At 51.4% G+C, this 26,270-nt stretch overlaps 5 protein-coding genes across 5 annotated transcripts; 1 reads left to right on the top strand and 4 right to left on the bottom strand.

Annotated features, from left to right (window-relative positions):
- Nucleotides 1–3,227: 3,227 nt before the first annotated feature.
- NCS54_01474600 (AMP-binding domain-containing protein) lies at nucleotides 3,228–5,338 on the bottom strand (the record flags this gene model as incomplete). Its single annotated transcript, XM_053159876.1, has 3 exons — nucleotides 3,228–4,937; nucleotides 4,984–5,077; nucleotides 5,130–5,338. The coding sequence occupies 3 exons, from the start codon at nucleotides 5,336–5,338 to the stop codon at nucleotides 3,228–3,230; spliced, it is 2,013 nt and encodes a 670-aa protein (XP_053015851.1).
- An 8,630-nt stretch (nucleotides 5,339–13,968) lies between these two features.
- NCS54_01474500 (Hypothetical protein) lies at nucleotides 13,969–14,769 on the bottom strand (the record flags this gene model as incomplete). The annotated part of the gene is made up of 3 exons (XM_053159875.1): nucleotides 13,969–14,071; nucleotides 14,124–14,435; nucleotides 14,501–14,769. 3 exons carry the CDS (start codon nucleotides 14,767–14,769, stop codon nucleotides 13,969–13,971), a joined length of 684 nt encoding a protein of 227 aa, XP_053015850.1.
- A 788-nt stretch (nucleotides 14,770–15,557) lies between these two features.
- NCS54_01474400 (MARVEL domain-containing protein) lies at nucleotides 15,558–16,436 on the top strand (the record flags this gene model as incomplete). Its single annotated transcript, XM_053159874.1, has 4 exons — nucleotides 15,558–15,842; nucleotides 16,084–16,110; nucleotides 16,180–16,259; nucleotides 16,328–16,436. 4 exons carry the CDS (start codon nucleotides 15,558–15,560, stop codon nucleotides 16,434–16,436), a joined length of 501 nt encoding a protein of 166 aa, XP_053015849.1.
- Nucleotides 16,437–17,733: 1,297 nt separating this feature from the next.
- NCS54_01474300 (Hypothetical protein) lies at nucleotides 17,734–18,259 on the bottom strand (the record flags this gene model as incomplete). The annotated part of the gene is made up of 2 exons (XM_053159873.1): nucleotides 17,734–17,837; nucleotides 17,896–18,259. The coding sequence occupies 2 exons, from the start codon at nucleotides 18,257–18,259 to the stop codon at nucleotides 17,734–17,736; spliced, it is 468 nt and encodes a 155-aa protein (XP_053015848.1).
- A 2,300-nt stretch (nucleotides 18,260–20,559) lies between these two features.
- Nucleotides 20,560–21,591, bottom strand: NCS54_01474200 (DUF2263 domain-containing protein; the record flags this gene model as incomplete). The annotated part of the gene is made up of 1 exon (XM_053159872.1): nucleotides 20,560–21,591. One exon carries the CDS (start codon nucleotides 21,589–21,591, stop codon nucleotides 20,560–20,562), a length of 1,032 nt encoding a protein of 343 aa, XP_053015847.1.
- Between the last annotated feature and the right edge of the window lie 4,679 nt (nucleotides 21,592–26,270).

Genomic DNA, 26,270 nt, shown 5'->3' with positions numbered 1-26,270 from the left:
TGGTCCCACGGCCCCCATTGCTCCCATGGGAGAGGTTGGAAAATTGTTTGCTGTCCCAAAAGGTGAGTCGTCTTCCATGGGTCCCAGAACACCTAGAGCCCTGCCATCTATAAGATAGAGAGGCATCAAAAGGTATATTTCTTGCAAGAGGTTCAATCAATGGCCAAAGCACTGGAAAGAGTAGCTAAAGCACGGCTTTAACTATTGAATTGTGTTAAATAGATCGGTGGCTATGATTCTGTACGAGTGATGGTGGATTTGAGTTGATGGAGAATGGTGTAATGGAAGCTCGGAATCATCGGAGGTGAAAGATTATATACTGGTTCTTATGAGTCGTTGCAACCGAAACGACGCGTGTTCTAGAACATAGTTACGAAGTTAGGGGTGGAAGCAACCGGCAAGAGAGCTCATTTAGCTTCTCATGCATACCAGGACTTAAAGAGTGGCAGGAAGAGCGAGGTTAAAGGATATCAAAGCACTTGGATAAGGAGAGGCCGTGGCTGAGTCACAAGCACCTCTAAACACCAGACTCACAGCAAGTTTAGAAAAACGTGACTTGGCCTTAGAACCCAGGTTGCTCGACCTGGCGTCCTTTCTGAGGGCCATCGCCTGTCACAGTCTGACTCGCCATATGCCTATAGGGATGGTGCCAGAGGAATGATGTTCTTGTTGGGAGAGATATTGCTGCTCTCTGGCATAGAGTTCCTTGGCGAAGACTTGTATGGCATCTGGCGCCTGGTATATGGTGGCGGGCGTGTGTGATCCCTGGGGCTGCTCGCCGTATGGCCGAACCGTCCAGGAACGCCCGATGTTACTCACGGTCCAGGTCCAGAGGCTAAGTCGGTCCAGGATGTGGTCCTGCAGCCAGTGACTCCTAGGGAAGCCGCGTCCCCTGCTGTGCTGGATATCCTGGGAGTGGAATTTCTTCAAGTGCCTGGAGAGAACCTCGAGGCTAGTCGATCGGAGCCCGCAATGCCTGCAGGCGGCGCCCTGTTGGATGCGGAGGCGAGGGTGGGGTGAAGAGCCATCCGGCCGCACGGGCAGTTTCTCTGGGTCTGGAAAGCGAAGGGATCGCATGAATGGGCCAAGCCCTCGACGAACCAGCTTGGAGATGCCATGCCGCTCTCCGAGGTGCCGCGAGGTACGGCCTCCATCGGCCTTGAGGGCGAACTTGCATTGAATGCATAAGATCGCTCGCTCTGGTTGATTGAGGTGAAGTCCGAGGCTGTCGAGCTGCTCAATTATTGTTCGCTTTGGCGAAGAGGATAACTGATTAGGACGAGGGCTGCTAATGGACATTGGGCTAATTAGGAGGGAAGGCAGCGCGAGAGAGCCTTCCGAAGGCTCTCTCGCCTCTCTGCATTATACAGTCCGGTCTGATAAAATATGCTGACACCCTCACCGATGGTGGGGAGGGTGTAATACAGCCCGAAGGATGTATCTCTATGACATGATATTTCATACTAATAACTCTGACTGTGCGCTGGCGCTCCACGGAGCGGTGCGTATATGATCATGACCTTTTTTCGCCCTCTCTGTGTACTATGGCGACATCATCAAGAAAAAAGAGGTTGGAATAGTGGCTGGTCAAGTTGCTGTTTCTTGCGCCGGTCCTGGTCGCGGACTTTCATCAAAATACCTGCTACTCTATTAGGGTTTATAGAGCCTTAAGCGTGAATAACATGATGGAACTCTATGGTACTTGCCATCAGGTAGCTTCTCATAGTGGAGAGATGCCCGTTCAAATGGGGTATCGACCATTAACCCGTCTAACATCTTGGCCCTGGACACTGCAACATAGCTGGGCCCTATCTGGAAGTCCCGTTCAGACAGATCCGCCACTATCTTGTCCACTGTGATGCTCTGTAACTTATGAACTACAATGGCATATGATACTATAAGTGGGAACTGCTTTCGTGCACAGGAGGACGTCCCAAGAAAGAAGTCTTGCTCCACTTGGAGTATAGGTACTACCTCGCGCCCATCATCCGTGGTTAGATATGATGGCCTGGTATACTTATCCACCACCATCATAATGACAGATGGCGGGTCACGATTAGCATCAGCGCCAAAGGCCCAGCCGATATCATATACTGTCCCTTGGGCCCCATTAACTAGGCCTGTTGGATGTCAGATGTTCTGGGTTAGCATGAGACGAGCACCAATACATACCAGAAACTGGCCAGCCAGGTTGCCGGCTTGTTCAGATGTTGCCTTCTCAGCACCATTATCAATGTTCTTCTCCATGACTTGGATTGCTGGGTGCTTCAGACGGACGAGGTGCTCATAGCTATACTCGTTAACACGAGCTTTCTTGCTATAGATACGAAGAGCAGCATCAAACGTATCTATCTCGCGCTGGCTTAGCTTAGCCTGCACACGCTGGCTCAGAAGTTTCCATGATTCGATGGATAACGTTAGACCACGTAATTCTTCAAGCGCAAGACGAAAGCCAGCCTGGTCGTCGCCCTGTTGGCGCTGGACCTTCTTCAAGAAGACAGTGTGGTTGAGTGCTCTATATGCCGTCTGGCCAGAGACCTCATGCAGGTCTTTGAGTGGCCTCATTAAAGTAGAGAGGCTTGTTCGCAATCGGCGGGAGCTGGAACAAGTCACCAACGAGGATGATGCTTATGCCGTCAAAGAATTCGGCTGCTCTGGCAGGAAAGACCTGGCGGAGGCGTTTATCGATCCACGAAATGCTAGAGGAACCGAGAGTTCCCCCTTAACTTCAGGATCAAGATTAAAGTTTGAAGTCTTACGATTAATGTTCAAAGTCCTAGATGGGACCATTCAAAGATATAAGGTCCCAAAGGGCCTCTTATTGAGATTAGGAAAAACTTAACTAAGAATAATTACAATCACGACAACAAGAACTACCTGTTGTCAAGTGCACTCAGCGCCCCTACATGACACAACAACAGAGCTTGACTTCTTATCCTCTTGCTCCAAATGTGATGGACCATTTATCGTTCTAGTGCACGAGACTCGAGACTTTCCTCTGCGATGAGAGTATCAGCTTAGAAGTAGACACAAGTATAATACCGGCCCCTAGTCCACCTCCCGACAGCTCAGGCCGGCAGGAGTCAGGAATAGGAGAGGATAGAACAAAGAGTAAGCACGCTCAACAAAAGGCCTCGAGAGAACGGTCACTGATTGTGATCCCTGTTTCTGCCCCGGATTCTAGACATCAGCTACCTCTGAGATTCCAGCGAGAGTAGGAAATCGTCTCAGCTGTCCCAGATAGCTCCATATGCTGGAAGCCCCTGGGACTCAATCTCATGGACGACCTTGTTGGTGATTTTCTCATTGGCGATAATAATCACAGCCTCAGCGCCGAAGTTCTGTGCCAGGTTGAAACCCATGCGGGCGAGGTCAGGCCGTCCGTAGATTTTAGTGTCGTAGATGATGGCATCCGGAATCCTCTCTCGCACAAGGTCAATTATCTCCCTTCCAAAAGTTGCCTCTGGCCGTGATGCCGACCAAATGAGTTGTGTGGGACAGCTCGGATAGCTGATGTGTCCAAGCAACGGCCCGATCCCTGACCCTGTGGCGATAAACACGAGGCGGTTGAAGAGCGTCGCGATACGCATCAGTCCGAACGTCGGAATACCACGCACCCAAAGTTTCGCAGGTGGTTTCTGAATACAGGTACGGGTCCAATCGCCTGCGTTGGAAACGATGACAGAGAACCCCTTGGAACGGTAGGAAGTTTCCGGGGCAGCAATCGTCGCGAACGAGTGCCATTCCAGTAGGGGTCTCTGAGAGACCCGCGTGAAGCTTCCGTTTACCGGGACGGTGTAGTTGAAGTGCAGCCGTACCGCATGATCAGAGAGAACCTCGGCGTCAACGGGGACCTTGCGGAGAGACAGCCACGAAGAGGCAATGCTACATGTTGCAGCTACCAAGAGCCAGAATTGGGGACACCTGACCGTCGTAAAGCCGAGGGTCTGACTATGGGGCCGGGCATCGTTGATGCCTAGCATTGCCTGCACCCAGAGCAGGGGTAACGAAGCCCATCCCGCAAATCGATGGAACCGTTCAAACATGTCGTGGTGTCGCTTTCGGAACGAGGGCCAGGCAAGACCGACCAATAAACAGAATAGCCCACAGAGAAGCCATGACACTGCCTGCCTCGCAATAAACTCAATCCGCTGCCCGTCGTGGCGAGTTCTCTTACAGATTGTGTCCTTGATGGTCGAGATGATGAGCCATGCGCCCGCGCAAGAACCTGCTCCCGAGTGAACACCGCCCAGGTGATATATCTTGGCGCAACGAGCACGAATCCAGAGCGGAGCTCGCTTGGGGACTGAACAGGCGATGGTGAATAGGACGTTGATGACCATGTCCTGACGCGCGAGAACGGCGGCTGTGAGATTGGTAGCAGCTATCGTCCCTAACCACTGTGATCCGGGCCTGAGGACGAGGACAAGTATCAAAGCCGCCAAGTTTATGGCACCCACCAGAGTAAACAGAGTCCGATAAACAATGAAAACTCGGTGCCTGAGGCCTCTGAACGACTGCGCCAACTTTTTGTTCGGCAGGTCTTGGGTGAGATTCCGCCTCTCAGCGGGGATGGGTAATATCGAAATGGGCGTTTGCGAATGCATCTCGATCCGGGCATCTACGTCGCCTCTTTTGCCCTTTCCTACCAGTTCGATTGGTCCATTCCTCACCCTATTTGTGGCCATTGTCTGAAGCTCCTGGCTATTAGCCTTTCCGTTTGCTGTTACCGGCCGATCTTCAAAGAGATGTATCTGAGCAGGGACAGCAAAGTACGACAGACGGTTCTGCGGATGGGCGGCAATGACGGCGACTTTGGAGCTTCGTGAGGATGCGAAATCGTGGATTTCTCCGTTAATCAACAATGCCGCAGCCCGAGACACATCGGGAGCCAACGCAACCAATGCGGATACGCCGTCGACCTCGAGACGAAGCCCCTTTCTCCGTGTCAGACCAGGATAAATCGTCGAAGTTCAAACTCACCTTGGCTTTGACTTGATCATCAACCCGCCTGAGAGTCTCGAGGGAACTATCAGGGCTCCAACGCCCAATGTCTCCCGTATTGTGCATGTGAGGCCTAAGGGACATTTTGAGCACTGGCCAAGAAGGATGGTCATCGGTCAACATACCCACCATCTACAAATGGATCCAGCTTAAACTCCTCCGCCGTGTCGCTCTCGAGATCAGCGTAGCTTCGAGACACGCTGGGCGCTCTCGCCCACAGCAGTCCTGAAACACCCTCCGAGAACGGTGTCTCTTCCCGGTCTAAGACATAGGCCCTACTCCTCGGGGTAGACTGGCCAATGAACATTTCCTCTCCAATAGCGTGCTCGCGCATGGTATTGACGATAGTTGTCAGTCGTTGCAGCCGCCCCTGGTCAGCAGCTATGTCCGGTCAGCGGGGTTTGGCGGACCACTGTTGGATACGTCAAGCACAGCAAACAGAAATTGGCTAGTATATGTTGGATACACAGTACGTATCTCAAACGCATGACAGGGTGAGTTCAGTGGATTACGGAGATGAAAACTGTGAATCTCATTGATTGAATCCTGACGGCCTTGATGATGTTTTCTCTTGCTTGCCTGTCCCTCAATATCATTATAAAAGATGTTATCACCATTTTAAGCGCACGCAGGGGTCAATCTAACAACGTATGTCCTATTCCAGATGCAATAAACAACACCGTCAAGTCGCAGAACAGGGCGATGCACAAGATATCTGGTCTTCCATGTAGACAAGTCCATGCATCTAATGGATAGCCAGGCGGTGCGGGGGGCAGGATAAGAGGCGCACCACCCTCATTCAACCAAGCACGGAGAGGACAGAAGATGGCGGACAACGACCAATTGAATCATCAGTGGCTGGCGCTCGTATGACTACTGTCGCCCCCGTCCCCCCTCTTCCATCAAGTCATTTCAGAACATCACCGTGCGTTACAAGGATACCCTAGCTCGGGATTCGGGAAACCCTGCCCTGGTGTGAGCTATGAACGGACGCAGCTGCGCCAGCTCCTGAATGTCTCTTATGGAGATCTAATTGACAATTTCTGGCCATTAATATGAATGATTCGAGCATGCTGGATACTGCCTTCGTTCCTCAACGGTCTTTTGGGCAAGCCGCAAGCGGTTTGTGCCTCCTTTTCTTGAAACGGAAAGGGAATGCGCTGGCATGGGACAGGAGGGTAGCCCTGCCTCCCAATACTTAGTAGGAACTTGCCTCTCCCGGTCCTTACCTAGTTGGCAGGTTGGGCTAGAATCACGGGGCGGGAGATGCGGATCGCATGTCACTAGAAGGGTTTAGCTGGTGCCAGGTCATACATACCCCTGCAATGCTTGGCGGAAACTATTGGGATCTGCGGCTTATTGGGCAGACGCGGCGAGCTTATTATGCGTCATTGTTGTTTATTGCTTTTCCTCAGTGGTCGGACAGCGGCAGGTAAGGCCGCCTGTTCTATTGTGGCTTTGCTGATTGCTCATCGCAATTTCGCCCTTATTTCTAAAAGTATTAGCGTTGTTACCCCAATTATGCAGCCCTACGTACAATTCTGTGATTGGACAACATGCCATACGCCGCTTTCTGTATTTTGACGCCCACGAAACGGGATGCTGTTTTGAGCTTCAATTGCAGTGTTTTCCCGACCGCTTTTCCGTCGGCTTCAGTTGTGGCGAAAGGCTGAGCAATCGTTTCGTTCAGGGTCGTACACCCATTACGGAACGCCAAGCAATTGCCGGGCCGAGGCGCCTTTTGTCAGACAATTGGTTCCACAGGGGTCATTGCCGGCACCAGTCAATTGATAAGAATTATCTAAAGAAAAAAGAAATTAAATAGCCATATATTTAGGCATAGCAATTTAAGCTCATGTCGTTGGGATTGAAGTCCTTGATGCGAGAAGCCGGATGTGAAAGCGGATACACGACCCCAAGGTACGGGCCGGGTCTCACATCCGGTAGCACGTCTCACTGAGGCATAGTAGAACCCCGTAGAGACATGCGACAACCTTTCCAGGGGAAGAGTGCGGTGTCCGAATAGAAGGTTAATCGAATCCATAGACTTAATACGAAGCATCACGGGCGGTTCAGGCCATAACAGTGACGGATATCTGAGAAGTACTCGATATCACAGGAAGTAAGTTGCAGACAGCGCATTGCACCTGTTGGTTTCCCGCCCTCCTCTAAAACAGGAGATAAGTTGCATCTGGCCTGATATTGGCGCCCTTGCTGGCCGGCAGGAACTACGAGCTGTTGCCTAGATTAAGGTTAATAACACCATTAATGCAGCAATTGGCTTGCTTTGTGATATGTCACTAGTGTGTACACCACATGGGTGCATATCAAGTGTGCAGTGGTGTTCCAGGAGGTAAGGATTCGCAGACTCATCTATCCTGACCAAGGATTGGACTAGGATACCCATGGCTGTGGTTGCGGCACAGGAATGTGGCTTGATACTCCCCATGGCCAAGTGTGTTCGAATAAGCCTGCCAATGCCACGGGTGGTTTTTTTATTCGAATGGGAGAGTATGCCGAGAGTGAAGGGCGAGGCGCCTTGTTGAATACCTTACAGGACAAGATGTAATAAAGGTTAACCCATTGTAAAATCCAGAAGCAACATCGTGCATTGAGTGGCTGACCCACATCGCCAACAAGGCTGCTGCAGGGTCCAGGGTATCACCCGGGGGCGTTACCGAAGATCACTGCGAGAAGTGACGTATCTGATGTTAGCGCGGTAATCAAACCTGCATACGTCCCTACTTCATTAGCTCTTTAGTTCTGTTCTCAACCGTTGAGAGTCAATAAATGCCAGGTGGCAGGTGGCAGGCGGCTGCTGCTAATAACAGCTTCAGTGTCCAAAGCAGAGGAGGAAAGGGAGGTATCGACAAAAGGGAAGAGTCTCCCTTTGCAATAGAGCCGAACCTCTTATCCTTCTTATCTGTTCGTCGTCTTGCGCTGCTCAATATACACCTATACCAAGAATTTCCCCGCTTTCTCTAAAACATTGTGGAGTTAAGGGGTCATATTTTAAGTACCCACCCCATTGAGCTGCCCCTTGAGCCGCCTTTGTGACACCCCAACTAGACGGCACTTGCCAGGTTCGAATACATAGTCTAGGTCGTACGGGCCTTTCTCCCGAGAGTTTAGTACTGCCAGCCACCTATAAGAAAGGACTCTGTGAAAGGCAATCGAGATGCAAACTCCGAATAGCACGGATCTGGAGGTGGGATGATTAGGCAAGACAAAGAAATGATTATTCAGTACGGGATACTCCGCACCAACGAACCAATTGCACCCCCGTCACTAGTAACTATGCAATGCCAGCATGTGTCCCTCCCCCACCTTTAGTTATGTCCTTCTCATCTGTCTTCCAGCCCCCTTCTAGTCCCGCCTTTGCCCTTGATCGCTCCGTCCAGGCTGCTCCGGCTGCCGAGATGTGGCCTCTCGCTGAGTCCCCCCCTTTAACGCTTGTACATATCGCTGAGACTCGTGGGCGAGGTAGTTCTGGATGAGAGCGCAGTTGCATCCCGAATGCTGTAGAAGTTCCATCTTAAGCATATAAATCTCGAGAGTTAGGTCTGCCACGCAAGTTGAAAGATCGCGATGGATGCGCTCCAGGTCCTGCTCGCTGCACTTGAGTCTCAGCAGGTCATCCCTCTGCTTGGCTCGGAATTTGTTGGCTGCGAGTCGGTTCCGCTCCCGGGCCCTTTTCATGTCGTCATTGCGCTGTTGGACTGCGTAAGCGTTGTTGCCCCTGGCACTTCTATTGCCGCGAAAACTTGCATGCTGTGTCTTCTCCTTTGCCAGCGGGTCCATGTCTATGTCGCGAGACGAACTTCGTCTATCGGGCTTGCAAGATGGAAAGCGGTTAGTATCGTGATTTCGCTTTTGACGCAGGTTCTTTGGTGACAGGGTCAGTACCTGTCATCCTAGACAGGAGGTGATTTCTCAAAACCCACGGGCTCAGAAAGCATAGAAGAAGGTGAAATCTCCGTAACGGGAATGTCGCTACTCCATAGATTGGGAGACTCGGTCATAGGGTTGTTGTCGCTCCAAACATCCGTCAATCTGGTATCGCTGCGATATACAAAGCTATTGGGAGGTGAGGGAACGGTCGGCGCGTAGACGCTGTTTACCGTACTAGTCTCATCTTGCGATGAACCAAATGGTCCTAGCTGGTCTATCGAGCACCATTGCTCCCATGGGAGAGGTTGAGAGATATAGGATGTCGCAAAGGTCCAGTCGTCTCCCATAGGATTTAGCACGCCTAGGGCTCTGTCGTCCATGAGATGGTAGGGAGCAGGGGGTATGTTTCTGCTCAAGAGGCTAGACTGTTGGCCACAATACTGAAACAATAGTTAAAGAGAGTTGTTATCCATCTGGAGGGGTATTGTATGTACCGCTAGCCTATTACTTTACGCTAGTAACCACGGGTTTGAGCTGATGGTGGACCTATAGTAGAAGCCTGTGATGATTGGAGATGGAAGAAGATACTGTGCCGACTCTCAGAAGCCATTGCAGACGAAATGTCCTGCACTATATAACTTGAATAGACGCAAAGCGTCGAGCAACCAATGGCTGAGCTCCATGGAATTGCGGAGGCGCATCAAGGACCTCCGAGGGAAGGCTGAGACAAAATTGAGGATGTTAGGGCACGTGGACTAGAAGAGCCCTTGTCTCAGCCCGTTGAAGCGAAAAGGTGTGTTGGTGATTATTAAGGGTCTAAGTTATGTGTGGCTGGGAGGAGCACGGCTTACTATATGATGCCTATACCCTAGATCTCTCTGTCGGGGTTGATGACTCTATCACAGGACACTCGTTACACTCTTAGCACGCGAAAGGAGGGGTTGGCACTGCCGTGAGCGTTGCATCGCGAGATGGGCGCGACCCTCGAGGAGATCTTCGTCGAGACCGGGGATTCAGTGGCTGCAACGCGTCGCTCGCCGAGAGCCATGAAACCGACCGCGAAAGCCTAGAAAAATGTGCAGGCAGCCGCAAGCAAGGCCGGAATGCCAAAGTATGCTGCTGTAGAGCAAATAGAAGCAGGTGATAACAACCGTGGCAATGCGGTCGGGGGATCGCAGGCCATGGAGAGCGCGGTGAGCGGCAACGAGTCGCTGATCCAGACGATGCTCCCGACGATGCTCCGGGAAACATCGAGCCATCTCATGAGCGAGCAGAAGCAGATGTTGGAGAGGCTCTTGGATGCGTTGCTTGAGAACCAGCAAAAGACGACAAAGGTGATGAGTGAGCAGCTGGAGATGATCCGACACCTCCAGCAGGAAGTTCGTACGGTCAGGACCAAGGCAGCCGAAGACCGGAAAAGGACAGAAGAGTTTAGGTGCATGAACGAACAGACGGCTGACGAGTTCAAGGCAGTGCGAGAGGAGATAGCTGGACAGCTTGGATAGATGAACAAGCAGCTTGGGCAGGCACGACAGCAAACAGCAGAAGAAATGAGACAGCTACGAGAGCAGCTAGATATGATTACCAAAAGCGCCACGGCCAATAGTGCCTAAGCAAGCCCTTAACCATCATATGCAGATATAGCGCGCACGCCCCCGACAAGCCAACTAAGCAACTTTCGAAGCCTATCGTCTATGCGAACAACACCGTCCGCGTTCAGCGACACGTGGTGCTGTACCATCGATATGTTAAGGGTGAACGAGGAGGATAGAGGCAAGGCCTAGGCCGGGGGAGTCCGATAAGCCATTGAAGAGGAAATGCGGTCCAAAGAGGGCCAACATAGCTGGCGATGCGTAGCGGTAGTGAGAGGCGTACGAAACGCAGATCGCATCAAGGTAATCTGCAGGGACGAGGCCGAAATGCAACTTGTTAAGCAGACCGTACAGAAAACCGCAATCAAGGGTGCGAGAGTACTGAGGGACCAACTTTTCCCAGTCAAGGTAGACGGCGCAAGTCGTACGACAGTGCTGGACTCGAACGGCGATATACTCCCCGGAGCAATAGAGGCTCTGGGTAAGGAAAACGAAGTGATAATAGCCAAGATCCATTGGCTTAGCAACAAGGAGAACGGCAAGACGTATGGGTTAATGGTGATCTATATAACGAAAGTAGTAGATGCGAAGCGACTCCTAGAGGAGAGGTGGTTTCACCTGGCGGGAGAGTTAGCCAGCGCCAACATCCTTAAACCGCGTCAAGGACCAGCCTAGTGCTATAAGTGCTGAAATACCGGCCATAAAGCATTCGCATGAAAGAGGGAACAGGTATGCGGAAGGTTTGCGCAGCAAGGATACTAGCATAGGCAATGCCAGGTAGCAGAACCGTCATGTGCTACCTGTGGAGGGCCTCACGAAGCCTTCAGCCGAAACTTCCGGGCACGAGAGGCACAGGGTGATGCATACTAAACTGCAAACATTCCAACTCAACGTACGGAAGAGAGATATGGTCCAACTAAGCATGATAAACGACCCAGACCTTCAGCAATACGCAGTGCTGGCCGTTGCCGAACCATACGCACGAACCATGAAAGGTGCGGTGGTAACGATACCAAACAGCCATAGCAGCTAGACCAAGATAATACTAACGCAGATGCATAATGCGCAGTGGCCGATCCGTAGCATGATATGGATCCGACAAGACATAGAGGCGGAACAGATCCTGATACTATCAGCAGACCTAAAGGGGGCGGTGCTGCGACTCCCCGATAGGGATATGCTGGTGATATCAGTATACGTGGACGGGAAAAACGAGGAGATGCTGCATACCCAAGTGACGACGTTCCGCAACGCAACAGGGAGAAGAATGGACGTGATCCTCATAGGCGACTTCAATCGTCACGACCAGCTCTGGGGAGGAGATGACGCGATAGGCAGAAGACAAGACGAGGCGGAGCCGATCATCAGTCTCATAGAGGATCACAGCTTGTTCGGCCTCCTCCCCCCGGGGACGAAGACGTGGGAGAACTCAGAACACGCAAGCACGATAGATTTGGTGCTAGCGTCGGCCGAGTTGGCTGAGGAGAGGGTAATATGCGGGATCCATCTAACGGAACATAGCTCAGATCACAGAGCAATTGAGACTAAGTTCGACCTAGGGGTGCCAGAAAGAAAACCCAGCGAACAACGGCTATTCAAGAACGCACCGTAGACAGCGATCAGAGAAAGAGTAGAGGAATGGCCCCGATAGCTGCCATGGGATAGCGACGTGCAAACCCAAACGGACATGCTCATGGGAGTCGTACTCGAAGCAATTAACAAGCTCGTGCCACTAGCAAAGCCATCCCCGTATACAAAGAGGTGGTAGACAACAGACCTAACCCAGCTCTGACGGGCGTACACGTACTAGAGGAATCAGGCGAGATCGCAACGTCGAAGAGGTCAACGGTCGCCGGAACTAGAACAGAGAGCCAAAGGAAGCAGGCAAAGAATTCCATGACGCGATCAGGAGGCAGAAGAAGGCGCACTGGGACGACTTCCTCGAGGACGGAGCCAACATTTGGCAGTCAGCAAGATATCTCAAGCCGGGAGGCGATACCATAAGCGACAAGATCCCACCTCTGAAGCGGCCGGATGGAACAAAGACAAGGGATAAGGCAGAACAGGCAGAGGAGCTGCTCACTGCTATCGACACTAGGCAAGATTCTCGAGGCGGTCGTGGGGGACAGGATCTCATACGCCGTCGAGACGTTCGGACTCCTACCCACAAACCACTTTGGAGCAAGAAAACGACGATCGACAGAGCAGGCACTGCTGCCCCTGCAGGAGCAGATCTACAAGGCGTGGAGAAACCGCAAGGTGGTTAGCCTCATCAGCTTCGACGTCAAAGGCGCATATAATGGCGTATTTAAGGATCGACTTTTGCAGAGACTGGAGGCCAGAGGCATACCACAGTGGTTGGTCAAATGGATCGATGCTTTCTGCTCGAATCGCACAGCAAGCATTGTGGTGATCGGTCATACATCGGAGCGACGGCAGCTACCCCAAGCGGGCCTTCCGCAAGGATCACCGCTGTCACCGGTCCTGTTCCTATTCTTCAACGCAGATCTGGTACAGAGCAAAATAAACTCAACGGGCGGCTCGATGGCCTTCGTCGATGACTACTTGGCCTAGGTAACGGGGCCAACGGCGGAGACAAACAGGGCAGGCATTCAAGCCATCATAGACAGAGCACTAGACTGGGAAAGACGGAGCGGTGCAACATTCGAAGGCGATAAGAAAACCATCATACACTTCACGCGCAATGCCGAGCGCACCAGCGACACGCCATTTGTGATCAAAGGGAAAGAGGTCAGGCCGACACAAAGCATCAAGATCCTGGGAGTGGTGGTGGATGGGAAGCTACGGTACAAGGAACACATGGCAAGAGCAGCAGCCAAGGGCCTGTCGGCGGCCATGTGCCTGAGGAGGCTCAAGATGCTATCACCTCAGACTGCAAGGCAGCTCTTCACAGCTATGGTGGCACCAACCATGGACTATACCTCCACCGTGTGGGCGCATGCGTGCGGGATAAGAAAACTGAACTGGCTAAACAGAGCGCAGAAGGTAGGTGCCCAAGCGATCACCGGCGCCTTTCGAACGGCAGCGACGGCGGTGCTGGAAGCAGAGGCAAGTATCCCCACGATAGGGGAACGTCATACTCGAGCCGGCACTAGGCTCTGGATCAACCTGCATACCCTACCAAAGACGCACTCGCTCGCGGGTCTCAAGATATCAAACAGCCGGAGATACTTGTCTCCGAAGAAGCAGCTCGCCCTGGCACAAGGGAACACAGTTGAGCGAACGGAGACAATCCAGGCATGTACACTACCACTATGGCACAGCCGCCTACCCATTGGGTACGACCTCGACCAAGATATGGCGAGAGAAACCGCCAACAGGATGGAGGGCATCCTGGTGGCAACCAGTGCCTCGGGGAAGGCAGGAAGGGTAGGGCTTTCGTGAGAAACCTCAACGGGAACACCTAGAGGCCGTCGTCGCATTGTTGTGAGAAGAGAATTCATGAAGTCAAAGATATGCACTACCAAACTGTATTGGATGAACCCCGTCGACTTTGTTGAGATTCAGGACGTCGTGATCGTTGCGATTCGAGCAATGATGAGGTGGCAAAAAGAAAGATTAATCTATAGCTAGGTTACAAAACGATGGTAAAAGAGAACCAAGGAGGGGGCTCACATAATTCCAGCGCGGCATAAAGCCGTTCCTTTGATTAACCTGATGCCAACTCTGCATACCGGCTGCTTTATCGTCATATCGTCGTCCTTATCACAGGAAATATCGTTGACCATTAATACGACTAAAATACTCGTGCAAAATGGACAGGAAAAGAGAAACCAAAACCACGCTTGGAAGAATTTCTCTTGCCAAGAGCTGGGGCGGCCGGTTTGGGCAGGTTCGGCGTTGAAGGACTCAGGGTACATAGAGGTGCAGATAAGGACGGCAATGATGCTAAGCACCTCCAGGGAACTAATCATGCCGGCCAGCAGCCTGCGAGCCTTAGGATCGCTCCCAAGAACAACCGCCACGGGTAGTTGTTCGAATGGTGTACTCACAGAAAGTTTGGCGCCTCGGAGACGCCGATCTTAGTGAATGGAATCCAAGATATCAACATGCTTATGACCCATGGCAGAGCCAGCGCCAGCGGCAGGGCTTTCTTGTTGAATAACCGTCTTAGACCCATCTCAGTTGGCACCATCGAGGCTCCTTTCTCGGGTAGAGGCTGTGTTGGGTTATCGTCGTGGTGTCCCGAGGACTGCTGAGAACTTAACGAGCTGTTTCGCCATATCGGCAGTAGAGATCTTATATCGGATGAGAGCTCCATGTTTCTATCGTGGCGTAGACGCTTGTCGCTTAGGAACATTGAGTGGTGACAGCATACATGCAGGGGCGGTGGCTATGCTGTTGACCCGTGGCGTTCGGTCTATGACGTTGTGATCTTTGCCCAACGCTCGGGTGTGTCGAGAAGATGGGGCAATGCAGCAATAGCAAACACAGCATGAAGGGTTAACCCAAGGTTTGAAAGTGAATGAAAGAAGGAGAAAGCAAAGAACCAGGTTCTTGGGTGTCTTCCAGTTCAAAGTACGCAGCAATGACCGAACACTTTATTCGGACACGGCTCCATGCGCTCCGCTCCCGTTCGCTGTTACCATCGCCCAGCTCCACTCCATTCCTTCGTCCCCTCACCAATGGGTACAATAAACTTCAGCCCACATGAACTAGCCAGCTGCCAGTGACGGAACGTTTCTTCAAGGTTTGATTGAGGACCGGTCTAGACCTTCACGGTGACATTCTAATTTCATATTCCTCGCCTCCTCGTTACTCTGTGGCGGATATGTGGCGGCCAATTCCACCTATCAGACGCAATTAAGTTTCTTGCGTAAACGTCAAGGTTTAACTTAAGGCAGACACTGGCGACACTCTTGCGTAATGAGAACTTTGCATACAGATATCAGTCGTCTCAGGAATATATACACCACGGTTCGCTTTGTATTTTCATTTCAATCCTGCCGGCAAAAACATTAGGCTACGCCGAATACACAACGGTTTTAAACCTCTGAAGTACCCTATTAACCTCTTATTTCCAATCAACTACTCTTGCTCCACTCCGAAATGGCACACACCGGTATTGCGCACAAAGTCATTTCTGTTATCCTCCGTCTTGGTGAATTTGTCTGCGCTGTGATTGTCCTTGGAATTCTCTCTCGCTTCTGTTATCTCATTAGCATCCCGCAGGCGGAAGCCGATGGACGGATCATCTATGCCATGGCCGTCGCGGGCATCGGTATTGTCTACTCGTTCTTTTTTTGTCCGCCATTCAAATCTCTCTTTTTGGGATTCCCATTTGACTTTATACTGTTTGTGATGTGGCTTGTGGCATACTGTCTGCTTCAGACCGTATGGCTCCCCCTCCCATTTTTATGCTGTTCCTTGGCGAAGACCACCGACTGGTACTAACTGCAAAACTCACTTTGAACAGAGAACGGGTAGTCACACGTGCTCTGCACGCTGGTATTACGACTATTGGGGCTACTATTGGGGTCGTTTCTGGCGAGCCGGCCCCATTGGGACAGTGACCATCGATGGGGCGGGATGCGCGCAGTGGAAGACAGTCCTAGCCTTCTCATTCATCGCGTAGTTCCTCCACTTTACCAGTAGCATTCTCGTAAGCCTTTTCCCTATATTCGTCCTATACACACAAGAAGGTGGAAGAAATTGACGTAACTACCTCTAGGGGATATATGTCTTCCATATTTACATCAAGCTCGAGGAGACAAGGCGCGACATCAAGCATCATGCGGAAAAACTCACCAAGTAAGTCCCCTTAGGCATAAGATATTGCGTGATTCGGATTGTGGACTAATAATTCTTGCCCTTTTAAGAGGTCATCCTCAAGCGCATGGCTACGAGCAGGGAGTCGAAGGGCAGAATGGCGCGGCAAATACCCAGTCTACAGTGCCTACCACTACAGTGCCTACCACTACAGTATAACCTGGGCTAGGGCATACTGATGAGTCCGCTGAGAAAAGCCACAACTGGCAACACCCAACTCTATTTGGTGGTTAACAAGATCTATCATAACAAGTTTGTAATTGGAGAATTCCCAGGGAACGAAGGGCCAACCAGGCTGAACTAGGAATGCACGGAAGAGAGCGACTCGGACCGGCATCCCGCCAGATCAGTTCATGTACCTAATGTACCGGATTTCGTCTTGCGCACCAGAGAGATTATACAGCCCACCAGAGCCATCGCGACAGTTGTCATCATATTCTCCCATTTCCAGTTACTCAAATCACATGTACAGCACCATGAAAACGACCAACACACTAGCTCCTATCGCCCTCATAAACGGCCCTTGGTGCCTTACGCCACTGGTAATGATCTGCTCTGGCTCATATATACCCGGCGTCGTCGAGTTCGTCGTACCGTTCCAACAGTATCTCTCAAAGCAGTCTACACATTTAGATGGCACATCCGTACCTGTGCGGACCAGGCTGCGTGCCAACACCGCACAACCTACACAGGCGGGCCAGTTAGTCTACTGTGCCGTTACCCATGGTTGCGACGTTGTATCCGTTGCGAATGATCTCGTTCCGCTCCGTATTACTATATTCGAGGTCAAAGGTCGTGAAGTTGGACTGCTATGTATACTGCGCGTTGGGGAGATGGACAATCAGCGGGCCTAACGAGTTGTTGGTGTCCGTGTCACACCCGAAGAATGTCGGACACTTATTTAGGCCCAGATTGATAAACGTGTTTTTATCTGGGATCTTTAGAAACCTCTGATATGTTGCCACGAGGGCCGTGCCGTTCGGCCAGCGAGTCTTAGTATCAGCGGAGCCGTCAACGGCAAAGGTGACATCGACTTGGTGGTCAGATAAGATCAATGGATGTAAAGGAATGTTTTGCAAGTCCTCTCCACCGTCGACGAGCGTCAGGACGTGGCTTCCGCATCCTCTTTAGGCTAGACATGACACACAGTTTGTTGCGACCGCTGCGGGTCATGAATACGAGGCCGAGAGAACCTCTATACTGGCCAATGGATTAAGGGTAGTTAGAGCAAAACTTTTTTATAATGTTATCGCCTGCAGTTGGGGTCTACCATTCGCCGGGACTCCGGTAGGGTCACTGGATCACTGGCGGGGTGGTCCCGCCCGATCACGATATAGTTATGGAGCATGCTTCTTTCAGCTTGAAGGTGGCATGGGTGACAAGTTCACTACGCATAAGAAGACCATAATTGATAAGAATTCCCGGCTACCAGACCGGGGCTTGATTTGATACTGATTTAACTCTGGGGCAAACTACTTATTGGAGCCTCGGCGCACTCCACGGGACCCTCGGTGACAGCCCCAACCACATTATAACCCGACTTCGGAGTCCGCGCTGGTTCTTATTGGAGCTATGAGCCTTTCAGATATCAGGTTTTTACCATCTTGGGTCAACCTACCTAATACGAAGACAACAACAGGCTGGGTTCCCCGCCCACCCAAGACTCTGACTGTAAAAGCGTCTACCGCGCAACTGCAGTCGAACCTATTTGGTCCGACATACGGTACGTTCCATACGAATGTCACCTTGTTGTTCGCTCCATAGCCAACGATTCCGTATGTGACAGACCCTCCAACCCCGACGCCCACGTGGCTCGACTTGCAGCGCAACATGCCGCTCTCTCCCGCCAGGATCTCCGGCGGTGGCCGTGAATCTGGCGTGTCCATCCAATGGCCATGGTCGAGACTGGGGGATTCGGGCTCGAGGTCGAGCTCCTCGTTGGTGTGATTTAGGATTACCACTAAGAGCTCCCTGGTGGTCATGTTGCTGCTGATTTGGGACATAAATCGCTCGACTGATTGTGCTAATGCGAAGTGGACAAGTAATCAGCAGTGAATAGAAGACAAGAGGTCAACCTTGAAAGGATTTTTTCTTTTTTTTTTTTTAAAAAAAAAAAAAAGAAAAAAGTTGTGGTGAAAAGAATTGTTGACCTGATATGGTGCCTAACGTTATGCGTGAGGGTGTCCAGGCTGGCCAGGCGCCGGGAAAAGCTATACCTGCGTCGGTGCTGCGTGACCAACACCCCCTAGGCATCTCCGCGGTTGGTCATTTATAAGAGAACGACATTCAAGACCGAACATTGTTGCTAGCATCACTTGGGACAAGGGTCACTAACGAGTTAGCGTCAAATATTCACCCAGATCCCTAAGACGACACATATCGACGTACAAACAAGTGCCAATTTTCTGAACTTTCTTGCTAGTTTGGTATCACACCACCAGCTAGGTACGCGTGTGAAGTAGTCTGCTGTGGTAGCATCAGTGAACGTCTTTAGCCCACCTGAGTTGCAGCAAGGATATATAAATTGGGACTTGCCTCCAAAGACTTGCTCCACCTTCATCAACATGGACTACCACGATTATCAACGTGACCGAGGTCGCCACCCCAAGCAAGGTTGGCGATACCACCCTTTCCCCGATGATGAAGACGAGTCCAAGCATCATCGTACTCATGGGGGTCCACCGGGCAACAACGTGACTGGTGAATACCGGCAGCCAAGAGGGTGGGGACGCATTGGTGACCGGCTGAGTGGGGAAAGTTTAATTAGTGGGGTGCATTTACAAACTAAATCGTCTCACCATCGTCGCGGGCACAGCACCTCACTAGCTAGGGCGAGTCGGACGAGCTGCCACAGGATTGACCCCGCTCCAAAAAAGCGCAGCAAGAGCGAGCACGCCATGGGAAATGCTATCAGCACGGCGGCGGAAGTAGCATTCCGAATTCGAAATGATTCAGGATCCTGGGTTGGTGAGAAGGGGATCAAAGTTGCCAGTGCGGCCATAGCGTCAGCAACCATCGACTTATTGCTAGATACCGATCCAAAGAAGCATCCTCTAGCGCATATGGCAGTTTCGATGGTTCAAGGAGCTGTAAAAGATGGCATTACGGATAGCAAAACGAAGGTTAGAATTGCGCACCCGTAACAGTCTCGGTGGTTGAGAGTGTGCAACATTAGGTGTAGCAGAAGAGATTGAATTAAAGCTGCTTCTTCTATCTAAGGAACGACGAAGGTCGGTCTCTTATACTTGTGCTCAACCTGCCGATCTTCCAGGCAGCAGGCTGTTGCCTGCGATCTGGCGTTCACGCTGACCGTGAAGCTATTCACGATAGTCGTGATCCTTGTCCCACTTCTAACAAACAGTATCTGTCTTCTAAAGTATACCATTCGTGGTGGCCGTCTTGAAGCAGTCACTGCAGTTATTGGATTTATAAGGCCAGGGCTAAGAGGATGGTGGCTATTTTATAGGATGCGTAAAATAATCAACCATTCCTGGTGGGCAAATTCAACGGTCATGTTTTTTTGGGGTGTTCTAGGGTTGCTTCGTTAAGTTTCCTATGCCGTCATACATTGCTCACTTGCTGTCGCATATCACCACTAGGTTCGTGCGACTGGATAATCAAACGCGGCCCGTACTTTGGGGTTGTGTATCCGGTTTCACATCCAACTTGTCGCATCAAGGGTTCCAATCCTAACGACATGAGCTTAAATAGCTCTGCCCGAACACATGGCTGTTCAATTTCTTTTGTTCTTTAGATAATTCTCATCAATTGACTGGTGCCATCGATGATCCCTGTGGAGCCAATTGTCTGACACCAGGTTTAATCTTTTTAGGCAGTTCAGATGCAGCATGGCATATATCAACTTTATCAAATCATGTCAACTTACAAACCACTGGAATTGATTTGATTGTGGTGATTGATTGATTGAGTTGATTTATGATGAGCGCTGTCAGGCCGTCTGAGGATGCTGCGCCATTGCCGAGTTGCCAGTTTGATTTGTCCTGGAGACCCCTTCTTCTTGATGACACCTTTGAAGCGGGGATCATTTTCAGAGAGCCCTGACATTAGCATCACAACCGGCGCGACAAAGCGAGCTTGTAGAGAGTCTGCGAGGCAAGTTTGGGTCCCTACTAGGCTCTTGAACTATCGACTAACCCAGACGGCGCGCTCTTGAGGCCGGGCTTTCCTGGCCGCCTTCCGAGTCAGGGAATCCTCTCGAGTGCTGGTGGCCGAGTTTGTAGGTCTTGCCTTGGAAACCCGTTGGGAGCTGCTGAGAGCCAGATCACGTCGTGATCATGCCGAGTCCATACCGGGGATCGGGTTGCCGAAGTACTCGGTCAACCTCAGCGGGGCTGAAGACTTGCTCGAAGATGTGTCGATCGGTGGGAGCGCTGCCATCGTCCTTGCTTGAACTCGATGAACTCGAGGATCCAGCCCGAGGCTTGGCTTTGGAGCCACTCTCGTTCTTGGTGATCCCATCGAGAATATAGCGCGTCGTGCTTTGAAGGGGGTTCTCGAATACGAAAACCACATAGGCAAATTGACCGCGAAGATCCGGGTCAAATAGAAAGACATCCCGCCAAAGCTCCGCCAACTCTTGAGGTGGGTTGCGATAACCGCTGCCCAAGCCAAAGTCGCCAATGACCACACGATCATATCCATTGTAGAGGCAGATACGGAGCGTGCCACGGAGCTTGTCGCGAGTCATCTCGCGCTCCTCCGCAAAGGAATACTTATGGCCGTTGTCCTTGAGTTTCGGCCACCGGGTTGGTGGAACCGACACAACAGGTAGGTCAAACCAGCTGTCCAACCTATCATAGCGGTCATGAGGCCCGCGACAAACTACGACAACATCGGACAGGATGCCGCCCTGCGATGGGATGGGGTAGTTGTTTGGTTCCGGCGAATTGGGCCAAGGTGCGTTGAGAGTGGCTGAGAGGTTACTTCGTCGGCAAAGCTTCTCTTCATATCCGACACGACCAATCTCCCAATCTCCCCCAGGTCTTCGTTCATTGGCGGCACAGATGAAAGGAATTCGCACACGGGGGCCACCGACTGCCTCGCTCGCTTGCGTATCCATTGCAGCGTAGGCAAGGGCCTTCATGACCGGATCGCCAACCTCGATTCTGAAGGAGGGCGGCCGGGTACTAGGTTTTGAACGCTGAATGGTGAGCTGTGCGATAGGTTGCCGATAAAGGTAGGAGTAAGGTGGAAAGATGTCACCGTAGTTCTTCTTGACAAGTGGGATGAAATTCCTTTTGGTATCGGCTGCGACTTCGGAAGGCCGTACCCGGCTAGATCTGGGTGGAGCCATGGAGAGGGCAATTATTAACCAAGCTGGGATGGAAGTGACGTCGTTACGAGTAATAAAATCGTAGTTAGATGCTTCGTGGTTAATGATTAATGATGAAGTGAGGCTATATAGAGAGGTTTCAAAGAAGCTTCGCTGGCCAAGAAAGAGAAGCTGAAAGTGAGCAACAGCGATTTGAAGTGAGCACGGAAGAGCGGTGCATTGATTCATGCTGAAGGGTGGCGAGGCCCTTATATGCACATTGGGCAGTGAGGCTGAAAAAGCAACACGGTGGAGGAGTCTGTCACAAGACAAATTCAATGTCTCAGTCTGGTTAACTGGCTGCTCTAGCATAAGAGAGAAGGGAGGGATGGCCACGGGCTGTGTGACCTACTATGTCTAAGTTCTGAACCACTTGTTTAGGATAGACTCGGCCAGAGGCGAGCCTGTAGGCCAAAAAACGGAGAGAGGAGAAAGAAACCAGCATGGCTTTTACGGTTACGAGAAGACATAGGTACTGAGATGGGATCCCGTCGCTTGATGACCGAGCCTAATAAAGACATACTCTGTATATACAACTCGGTATAAGCAACAAAGTGCACAGCGCAAAGCCAGACATGGCAACGCAAAGTAAATGCAAGGCCAGACGAATTAAGATAAGCCAAAAGCAGGGACAAGGATAGGACCAATCAGAAAGAGGGCCCAGGGACTAGGGACTATCAGTCGCCAGCCGCGGGTACCAGATCGTGACCACCGTAGACGTAGGGGCGCCGGCATCTAAGTTGACGGAACCAGGGTGGGATACACTGAGTGTCAACTGTCGGGAACCGTGGAGCAGCTGTAAGATCTCACGGGAATGCAGACGACGCCGCCATTTTAGACGGGGCGAGTAATCATGCTGGTTGGGTAGTTTGACGATCGGGGCCGTGGAGCATTGCGATATCCATCGGCGGGCGTTAGACATGGTGGCCGGGATCTTATTGCGAATCAAGATCTGTGACGCCCCTTCATCTCGCCTGCTCGAAGTGTTCAAGCGGACAGTCGGGGCTGCGGAGCAGTTGTGGAAGACAAGTGTGTGGGTGGGGGGGGGATACGTGACGAGGCGGCCCGGCGATGAGTCCGAGCACACGGAAGAGTCGAGAGACTGTGCGTTGGGAGACTGAGGGCATAGGAAGCTCGAGGTCACAGTCAGCACTACTCGATCTCCACCTCGCCTGGCGCAAGAGGCGGAAAAGGTGAGGAGTGCGCAATCGATCGGTTCACGATGTGAGACATGGAAGACCGCATCGGGCCCAGTCACGATGCTTGGTTTAAGACAGTGACGTAGCCGGCGCTCGAAATGGTGAGGGAGATGCGATGTAGACTTTCTTTTTCCTCCCGAATAATGTCGGGGCTTGAAAACTTGGGAGGAAATCGGTGAGTTTGCGTTTTGGCTTTAGCCCAGTTGAGAGAAACACGCTTGTGTGTAGGTGGACGTCTCGCTCAGTGTCTGTGAGATGCAAAGGTCTTGGGCGCCTCAACGTCGTAATCTGCCATAAATCGTCGGGGCTTCTCGACTTGGATGTGAGATCGCGAAGAAGATGAATTGTTGTTGAGGATAAGTTGCAAGAGAAAAAGAGGACCTGCATTGGTAACTGTCCATGCCGTTGAATCAGCGCTCGCAGGTGCTATAGCCCTGTGCGCCTGCCTTGCAACTTTGGTGCCTTAGCTGTGGTAAGCTTTAAGCATGGAAGGTCCGTCCCGGTGCATTGGCTTGTGCACCTGCGCACACTAAGCCGTGATCTGTATCGGGAAGCGGCCTGTTAAACCACCCACAGAAGCAACACAAAACATTCAGATGTTATTTTCGGACACTTTAATGTGAGGCTTTGGCGAGATGGAAAAAAAAAAAAAAGGTCAGTTGCCCCTGAATAAGGAATCACATAAAGTCAATATCTTCAATCAAACTAGTATAACTAGCCAAATAAGAAAAAAGAAAGATAAAAATGGAAAAGAAAAGGAAGAGCCCCAAACAGTCATGAGACATGGTAAGGCTGTAACTAATGGAGCACGACAGAATGAAAGTTTTCCGTTGCCGGTGCAGGTGACAGCTGCAGATGTTGCGCGTGAGAGAAGTGAAAATTCGGTGCGAGGCCCCAACCGTGGATGGATTGATTACATAACAAGATGCCTCGTGGATTGACGTTGACGTGGGATGGAAGTCAAGAGATGGGAAAAAGAGACAATGAATCAAGTAATTACCTGCCGGCGATTTCGGGTGACCTGGGTGAACCCCCTGCGTCATGTAATTAGATTATGGATAATAGAAACGACATAGCGCCGATAGAATCAGCCCAATAAAGATATAGCTGGGAAAGCGGGATATTACCAGTCACCCAGCTACTTGAAGCATGTCGACACTGTTTCCGCCTTAAAGTCCCTCGACAAAGCCCACCTTCTTGCGAAGCCCGCGGTTTCCCCAAACCCAACCCATGTACCAGACTCATCGAGGGAGGACACCAAACAACACTAAGGAGTAGCTTCGGAACCTGACTCCGATAAACTGATCAACTCCTCCCCACCTGCCCGCAGCCGGCTCTCATCCTAGCAATGCTTCACCGAGGAGCAGGTCATGGCGCGGTGACTCCAATCACCTAGCTGGTGGGACAGACCACTGAGTGCCACATGATTTCACGGGGGAAGGGGATGAGTTGGTCCTTGCTACAGGGACCCTGTCATGAACGTTATCTGATTGGTAGCTGGTGAGCGAGACCACCCATTGCATGACCATAACCCCCTCTCGTTCCAAGATACACATCGTACCCACGTCCACACCAATGGCATCTTGGCACTGGACATCCGCCGACACTTCAATCCCGGGCAAGACTATCTTGCACAGTCTGAATCAGGAAGCAATGACGAGGTGATCGATCAGCATCATGACCCGAAGGGCATGCAGACCGCCATACCTATCAATGGTACGGTATTGCTCTCACATTCGTAGCATCGCTCGAGTGCCCTGTAGCCAGCTTCCAAAGCTCTCAGGCCTTGGCTTCGACGCGGAGCGGGGGAACCAGGGACCCTGATGGGATGATCTACGTTATCTCCTCTCCGGGAAAAGAGAAAACTGCGTCGATGTATTGCCGTTTTTGGTCTTGATAGAAACCCTTGTCGAAGACCCCATTGACGGCTTGTTTGACCGGCCGCAACCACAACAGCCCCGTCGGAGGGGTCTTACAAGCAGGGCGGATATGAGCACACGCCAGATTGGTGCCTAATTGCAGGCGACTGATCAAGTCGTGGCGGGGACACATGGGTACCAGACCTTCGGTGGCGCTTGATCAACAGACAAATGGAGAGGTGAGCGACCCTAAAGCCAAGAAAGCGTTTATTAAGCTTGGCCGGTTACATACCGTGGTGTGAGGGGGCAAGATATAATTGTCTTGAAGGAAGGTGCACAAAGAAATCGTAGTGGGGCAGCGAGGGGAGAACCGTCGACTAAGCAACAAGTGCAGGTATTGGTTGTACCGAGCTTCCTGTCTTACCTCACCGGTACGAAGACCCATGGGTTGCTTGTCTACCGGCAGCAGCCAAGGCGGCAGGATGCGGTGTTTTTCTCAGCCAACGTTGCCGGAAATGCATTGACCCATGGCTGCCTGATGCTCAAACCTGCAGCAACAGCAAAACAGTCATGCACTTTGCCGTCCGAAATGCACGTTGCCTTGGTCGAGGTGAGGTGGCATACTGGGGGGTTGCGGGGGCGCCTGATCGGCCGTGCTACGTTTGAGGGAGGCCCGAGCGGTGCTCTGTTTTGTTCCAGACGTGCATCCGAGCGAGGCCGGACCGCCGAAATGGACAAGTGGGGTTTTAATAAAAATTTATCCCGCCCAGCAGAATTAACCTCATCTCCTGAGCTGTCCGAACCCTCCAAGCCGGTCACGGCGGTGGGTCCAGACCAACCAGAACACTCGGTAGCCACGACACCTTTATCATCTGCGATATTCTACCCGAGACAAAGGTAGACCTATAATAACACCTTAACAGTCACGCGCCTTATGACACCCTATAGCAGGTGCTAATCTGTTAAGGATCTAACAATGGGGCGAGGTACGGCTTGGAGAGCTCGGACAGCTCAGGAGGTACGGAGGTCGATTTCAAAAGTTTTGTCCTGGAGCTATTAGCGCCAAGGCCGCTCATCCCTGTCGGTACCTGAGGTACTTTGATATAAATCTCTTCAGTTATTCACTCCCTGAAGCTATAGGGCGATTATTGAAGTCCAGGGGAAAATCTGGTGAAGCCTAGCGGACCGCATTCTTGGAAGATGTAAAGGTGTGGGCCTAATTGGCACGATCAGGGTGATATCAGAGATGTAAGGTAGGGTCAATCTGTTAATTCGACTTCAACTTGCCGAAGCCTCTGCGATCCTTCGGCAAGGAGAGTTTAACGTGGCCTAAGGCCCACGTGACTATCCGAGGATTTCCCGATCCGCCGGCGATAGCCGGCGCAAACCCGAATGCTCTTACAGAAGATAGGGGCTTCAAAAGCAAAGAAAGAGGGTCACAAGTACCGATATACCTGGGCTTAGAAAACCTCCTCTGATTGGCTGATGCATTTATGTGGCTTGGCGGCCAGGACAAGACTTTTGAAATCGTCCTCCGTAGTGGGGTTCTGATCAAAACAGCGCATCCGCGATTAAAGGTAATCGCGATTTTATAAAAAAAAAA

This window comes from Fusarium falciforme, chromosome 13 (assembly GCF_026873545.1).
Source record: "Fusarium falciforme chromosome 13, complete sequence".
In the NCBI taxonomy this organism is placed as follows: domain Eukaryota; kingdom Fungi; phylum Ascomycota; class Sordariomycetes; order Hypocreales; family Nectriaceae; genus Fusarium; species Fusarium falciforme.
The sequence above is the reverse complement of the archived record's forward strand: the minus strand, read 5'-3'. Positions and strand labels throughout refer to the sequence as shown.